General features: G+C 57.4%; 1 protein-coding gene across 1 annotated transcript; it reads right to left on the bottom strand.

The window, feature by feature from the left end:
* Positions 1-1940: 1940 nt before the first annotated feature.
* Positions 1941-6424, bottom strand: LOC114495454 (testisin). The gene is made up of 6 exons (XM_036020089.1): positions 6358-6424; positions 6228-6257; positions 5737-5968; positions 4795-5078; positions 2499-2653; positions 1941-2229 (listed from the first exon to the last, which is right to left on the bottom strand). The coding sequence occupies exons 1-6, from the start codon at positions 6422-6424 to the stop codon at positions 1972-1974; spliced, it is 1026 nt and encodes a 341-aa protein (XP_035875982.1). The 3' UTR covers positions 1941-1971.
* Between the last annotated feature and the right edge of the window lie 461 nt (positions 6425-6885).

Below are 6885 nucleotides of genomic sequence, written 5' to 3'. Positions count from 1 at the left end.
GGGGCACCCCAGGAGTCCTCCTAGAGCCAGAAGCAGCCCCCCTGCCCTGTACTGCTCAGCAGAGGAGCCCAGAGAACCCACCCACCCAGGTCATCTCCCCTTTCCCAGTTAGGTCAGCCCTGCGGCCAGCCTGCCCTAGGAACCTGGAGGAAAGGTAGGTATGAATATTTCTTGATTTGGTTCCTTTATTTGTGGGCTGGCTGATGCCCCAATGAGGAGGTGGTGTTACTGCAGGCAGGCCAGCAGGTCCAGATCTGTCTGGGTCACTCTGGAGCCATGAGCTCCAGGAAGAGGGGATTACACTTCCCACCCCACCTTCACAGCAAGGCCTGCATTGGACCTGGGGCACCCCCACCCCCCAGGTAGGGGAGTGTAGTCCCCCAGGACCACTGGGCAGGTGAAGATTCCCATTCTGACACACCAGGGAGTTGTGTGTTGTCAGGCAGATGCCACTAGGGGGCCCGCTTTCTCCACCCTTCTCCTGTCCTCCAGTTCCCTGTGAACCCAAGCCCTCTCCCACTTCCACTTCAGGTTGGTGCCTGTTGCCCGGTGGGTGTGAAGAGAGCTCTCCCAGACAGGCTGGGCCAGCCTGGCCGTTTCGTGGCTGGAAGCTGGAGGATGTACTGTGTCATTTGGACCTTGAGTCTGTTGCATAGTCCTGACTCCCTCACTGCCAGCGTTTCTGATTGTCCTTTTCCTTGCAATTTACTGTTAACGCTATTTCCTGAATCTATTCCATGTCACAGCCTGAAGCTGGTGACTTACTGTTCTGATTGCTTTCTGGTCATGCCACACTGTCACCTTTAATCTCTTTTCAGGCCCTCCCTCCCCCATAGGTTTCACTGTTTTTGTATTCGGAATCTTCAATTTTCTGAGTTTTCACACTGGACTTGCAGGAATGCAGGCTTACGTAATGTATTTCTTTCCTATTGCTGCTGTAGCACATCACCCCGCATTTAGTGGCCTAAAACATAAGTTTACTGTCTTATGGTTTGTGGGCTAGAATTCTGCCAAGTATTTCACTGAGCTTCAGTGAAGGCGTCAGCGGGGTTGCATTCCCTTCTGGAGGCTCTCGAGAGCCCAGTGCCTCACCGTCTTCAGCTCCTAGAGGCCTCCTTCAGTCCTTGGCTTGTGGCCCTTCCTCTGTGTTCAAAGACAGCAACGGTGGGCTGTGTCCTTGTCTTACACATTACCCAGACTTCCCCTCTGACTCCTCCTTCCAGTTTTAAGGACACTTGTGATTACATGGGACTCACCCGGATAATCCAGGAAAACCTCTCTATTTCATGTCCTTGATTCAGTCAGGCTGACAGAATCCCCTGGGGATCAGGAGCACCACACTCGGTGTCCTTGTCTTCCAGGGCCACCACACTGGGGCACACTCCCTGAGGTTTCTCAGAGGGCCCCAGAGGGACTTTCTGGTACCCACATGGTAACCTCCTCTTTCAGGCAAATGTCACTGGGTTCTTCTCTCTCTGCCTTGGTTTCCCCGCTCCTGACTGGGGCTTCTTGGTATCACCTCACAAATAAACCACCTGCAGTCCTACTCCCAGGTCAGCCTCTTGGGGACCACAGTAAGACCAGAGCACTGGTACCTGTGTGATGGGGCCGCCAGCATGAGCACTGAGGGGCCAGGGGCATTTCTGCCACAGCACCCCCACTCCAGTCTTCCTAGTCCCCAGGGCCCCTGGTGCTACTACTGTCCTTCATAAATTATCTTTCTGATTGAACTAACCTGAGAGGGTCCTGTTGTTTGCAACCCACACCTGTAATAGTATAGATGGGTGCAGAGAGATTTAGGAGTTTAGGACCGGTCTTGGAGTGGAAGGGACACAGGTGACCATGAGGGTGTCCAGGCAGCCACCTGAATTCATAGAATGTTCTACGAGGCACTCAGTAGAACATGCACATGTGTTTATTCGAAACAGGACAGGAAGGGACTGGGTCTGAGGCAGCAGATGGCCCTGACTCTCACGAGCTCTGTTGGACTCTGGAGGGCTGCAGGAATGGGGTGCTCCAGAGGAGGGGGAGGCACAGGAGCAGCAGCCAGGGGTCTGGCCTGTGAATGCTGCTGCGGGCAATCAGCGTCCGCATCCATTCGAAGTGCAAACTGACGTTGGTGTAGACACCGGGCCGGTTGGGCCTACCACAGCCCACTCCCCAGCTCACGATTCCAACCTGATACCACAGCCCTTTCCTCTCGCAGGCCAAAGGTCCGCCTGAGTCACCCTGGGGAGCAGAATGGGTGAGCAGGGCCTGGGGCGGGGCAGAGAAACTAGGAGAGCAGGAAAGGCTATGGAGCTGGGCAGACTGGGTACAAATCCTACCCCTCCCCCCAGGGAGTGACCAAGTTTCTGCATCGGCAAAGCGGGGCTATAGTCTGTATACCCTCCACTGGGTTGCCACGAGGACCAAATGATACAGGGGGCTCTCAGGTCTGGGGCCGAGCTGGCGAGAGCCTAGGACCCAGAAGGCCTTGGCTGGGGAGGGACACTCACGAAGCAGGAGTCTTTGCCACCTTGAGGGTCGCCGGCGCAAACCATGTCTCCCCAGATATTATAGCGGAAAGGAGACTGTGAGAAGAGGTAGTTACACATGGTGGTGTTTATGATGCCGACCTGCACTTCCTGGAGGATGTAGGGAGATGGCAGCTCTACGTGGGAGTTGAGGGAACAGAGAAAAAAATAGCATTTTGAGCCTCTCCTCTGCCATCTGGTTGGGAGGAAGGACTTCGGTTATGGGGTGGGGGTGGGAGGTTGTAGGAGGACGGGGGAGTAGAGGAGCGGGGGAGCCGAGTCCAGGGGGTACCCAGAGTGCCTTGATGAGTCTGCTCTAGCCCGGCACCCAGCACCTCATGGGTGATGAGCAATATCACAGAAGGACCCAACGTCTGGACAGGCTGTCACAGCTCCTGCCTAAAGCCCCGTTTCCCTGCGGGCAGCAGGCAGATGACAGCCCCTGCCAGAGCCTGCAGAGAAGGGCTAGCGTGGCCAGGATGGTTTAGGATCACTGCATTTCAGGGCCGGAGCCAGGAGCTTTCCTGTCACTCTTGGCGCTCCACAGCATCCCCGGGGGGCAGCTCAATCGTGACTGACTTTCAAGTAAGGAAAGGTGCACCCAGGAACTGCCAGAGCCTGACATGAACCCAGGTCTATCCAAGTCCGAAGTCCAGCCAGGACCACCACTTCATCTCGCAGAGGATGGGGACCAAGACGACACCAAAAGCTGCTATGTCAGTGGAGTCTCCTGTCTGCCGGCAATGCTGCTCAACCCTGTGTGTGAACACTTGCAGACCTCAGAACCACACTGTGAGGTGGGAACTGCTATTACTCCACTTTACAGGTGAGGAAGCTGAGACACAGTTAGATGAAGTGCTTGCTGAAGGTGTTCCAGCTAGCATATGGCAGAGCTAAGGTTTACACCAGGCAGGGGGGCTCCAGAAGTCACCAGCCACCTGTGAGGATGAGGGTGACCACCAGTCAGCCTTGGGCCAGGGAGGGAGGGAGTAGAGTCTGCCTGCTGGGCCTCCCGGCTCACACCTGCGCAGCCCTTTGGGCCCGGGAGGTCTGCCGCAGGGGCATTTTATTCAGCCCCTTCTGGGGGGAAAGGAAAGGACACCAGCTCTGGAGGGAGACAGGTCTAGTGTCAACTTCTCTGTCCCCCTGCCAGTTCCGGATGTGTGACCACCACAAGAGCACATCACTCTCGAGGCCGGTGAGCCCTGGCTTCTTCACTGAGTCCTGTGGCTGTGGGCAGTTTGCACACCCTTGTCAGCTTCCCCATCCGTAAAGTTGGTGTAAAACTGTTCCCAGCTTCCTGTGCAGGTAAGCTCCTGGAGGCAGAGGGTCCCTGCTCACTCCTGAGTTCCAAGAGCCTAGAACAGTGCCGGGCACAGCGTACAGAGGGCAGCTCCCTCTGTTACTGTTACCGTTGTTAGAGGTGAGGCAGGAACAGGCCAGGCAAGGCAGCCGTGTAAGGGGCAGTCCAGGTGGGAGGTCTGTGCCTCCCCCAAACCCGGGGCACCTCACAGGAGGCTGTACCGGGTGGTTTCAGGGGATTCATGGTGAGAGATAAACAGGTGGCAACTAATGCTGCCTCAAGGACCTCCTGCAGAGTCAAGGGTGGAGAATGGCTTGAAATTTTGAGGACAGAGAAATGGGCCCAGCTCCCCAGGAGAGCAGGCCAACAGGGGTAGGTAAGGAAGGTGTGGAGGAGCCAGAGTGGGGAGGTCGGATGGCTGGGGGAGAGGTGAGCACTAGGCTGAGACCTCTCTGACAGGCTCCCCCCGCCCTCCGCACCTCTGAGGCTGGGAGCACAGCCTGGGCCATGCCGACCGACCTCTCCCCACTGGGTGCTGGCTCACAGTCTCGAGGGTAGAGGAAACTGAGCACGGAAAGTCCTGCCCTGCCTTGACCTGTGTGGCTCAGTTGGTTGGAGCATCATCCCATCCGAAAGGTTTCGGGTTCAATTCTCAGTCAGGGCACATGGTGAGGTTGCGGGTTCAGTCTCCAGTTGAGGCATGTATGAGAAGCAACTGATTGACGTTTCTCTCATATCCATGTTTCTCTCCTGCTCTACAGCATGTCTTTAGGTAAGGATTCAAAAAATGTCTCCAGAAAGTCCTATCCTTTCAGGGCGAGCAGGAGGGAGAAGAGGACACAGAGCAGGCCCTGGAGGGTACCCAGCTGCGCACAGACTAGGGCTGGGGCTGTTGGACTGATGCAGCTGGAACAGGGGTGGAGGGTCACGCTCGTGCTCCCCTGCCCCAGACCCACCACCCGTCCCCAGCCTCACCCTGATCTTCTTGGATGTCCCCCCAGCCGGTCACCCAGCAGTCAGACCGGTTCTGGAAGTCGATGGAAGAGGCCAGGACACAGATGGGCTGGATGTACTTGTTGTAGGTGACAGCGGAGGACAGTCTCAGCATGGCAATGTCGTAGGCTGAAGCCCCCAGGTACTTGGGACTGAAAATGATCTCGTCCACCTTGTAACGGTTGTAGTAGGCCTGCAGGTTCCAGATGGACGGCATGGCAGACAGCTCACCAAACTGGACTGTCCACTCATAGGGGTCATTGTTCCTGGCAGAGAGGGGAGAGCAGTCCAGAGGCCTTGTTGGAGGGTGAGCTGCCCGAGCATAGCCGGGGTCTGCTCCCCAGGGTGGGGAGAGCCAGAGAGGCTGCAGCCGAAGACCCAGACCATGGGCATTTGGGGGTGGGGTAGGGCAAGAGGGTGCTTTCCCTCTGTGGTCTAATCTGGCCAGTCACTCAGCCAACCTGCCACCTCTCAGGGCTGTCTTTAAAAATAAGAAGCAGAGGCACAGGGGCCAAAGAGGGACACTCAGCAGGGCAGGGTCAAAACAGCTGCAGGGGCTACTGCTGCCCCCGGCGGGGCTCTGCCCAACACATACCCACCTCAGCCCATTCCTCCCGCCTGCAGCTCATCTCCCCTGGGAGGCGGGGTGAGGAAGGGGAAGGCTAGTTGTGCCGTTTACTGAGAAGAGAACAGCAAAGAGAAAAGAGCAAGACACACAAATATGCATGCACGGGAGTGTGCTAGAAGACTCTTCTGGAGAAGATTGAACAATGTTCCTTGCAGGAGCACATGGGGAACTCCCATGGGTGTGACCAGCTGCCGTGGGGCCTGGGACTCAGGAGAGCACCAGTGCAACGTTGGTGTACAAAATGCGTCGTGCAGACCCAGGGTCGCTGTTCAGCGGACAGCCACCCCCGGACTCACTTTTCAAAGCAGTGCGCTGCGGAGAGCACCCAGCGCCGGTTGAGCAGGCTCCCTCCGCAGGTGTGGGAACCCCACAGGCGTAGGCTGCCCTGCCATGGCCAGCGCCCACGATCTGCGTCCTTTCCGCCCACCACACGCGACCCGATGGCCCGTTGGCCACATGGCCCTGGGATGGACAGATCGACATAGGGCTGAGCTACAGGAGACACACGTATCTGCCCACCCTCCCCACCTGGGACCTCGAAGGAAAAGGAGTTGCCCAGGAAGCTGCGTGCATCTCGGGGTCAGGCAGCGGAGGAAGAAAAGACGTTGGGGACCCTCCCAACATGGTCTGCAAGCGTCCGCCCCTCCCCCCACCAGGGGCGCATCAGTTACATGTGAGTAACGACGAGTTCTCGAAACCTGGGGCGAGAGAAACGAAAAGATGAGTTGTCCTTTGCACGCTAGCCCAGGTGTATTGAGCAGGCAAGCTAGCGTCTTGGGCGCCTTACCTGGAAACAGCACGTCCTGATCCTGCCACCCTGCGGGGGGAGAGGAGAAGATGAGCTCCGCTCAGTCTCCATGGGCCCCATCCTGCCCCTATCACCCCTAGGTCAGACGTCAGCTCCAGCCTGAGCTCACCCAGCATCTCGAGTTCCACTGGCACCAACAGCTGCACCAGCAGCAGCGCCGCGACTGGAGCACCCATGGCCTCCTCTGCCTGCGCTAGGCGCCCCCTCTGCTTCTTCCTGCCCCAGGGCGGGGCTGGAGCGCCCCCTGGGGAGGACAAGAACCCTGGCCGCCATCTTCTCCTAGCTTGACCTCTCTGGGTCCAAGGGCTTTCGGGAATATCGGACCTCACAGCAACCCCAGCTTTGAGTTTCTCCTGGGGCTGGGTCCACAGCTACACCCTAGATATGACCCTGGAACCAGTGAACCCAAACAATCCCTTTCTTCTTTCAACCCTGGGATCCTGACATGCCCCCTTTTCTAACCACTCCTCCTTCTAAGAAGGAATGAGGACCTGGCCCACAGCCAGAACTCCCGTGAAAGCACTCTAACAAGTCCCCACTGAGTGCCCATCTGGGGCTAGGACTGTTCTGCGGACCTAAAAAGGGAAGATCCCTCACAAGATTTCCTTTGGGAAATGATCATCTTGGGCCTTGTCCC

Source organism: Phyllostomus discolor, chromosome 3, assembly GCF_004126475.2.
Source record: "Phyllostomus discolor isolate MPI-MPIP mPhyDis1 chromosome 3, mPhyDis1.pri.v3, whole genome shotgun sequence".
Lineage (NCBI taxonomy): Eukaryota > Metazoa > Chordata > Mammalia > Chiroptera > Phyllostomidae > Phyllostomus > Phyllostomus discolor.
Note: the sequence above shows the minus strand (reverse complement) of the source record. Positions and strands in the feature narration are given on the sequence as shown.

Coding starts and splice junctions, on each gene's coding strand:
- LOC114495454 (XM_036020089.1), bottom strand. CDS start 6,424: ATGGGTGCTCCAGTCGCGGCGCTGCTGCTGGTGCAGCTGTTGGTGCCA. Junction 6,258..6,357: donor AGTGGAACTCGAGATGCTGG/GTGAGCTCAGGC, acceptor CTCCCCCCGCAG/GGTGGCAGGATCAGGACGTG. Junction 2,654..4,794: donor GGACATCCAAGAAGATCAGG/GTGAGGCTGGGG, acceptor ACTCCCACGTAG/AGCTGCCATCTCCCTACATC.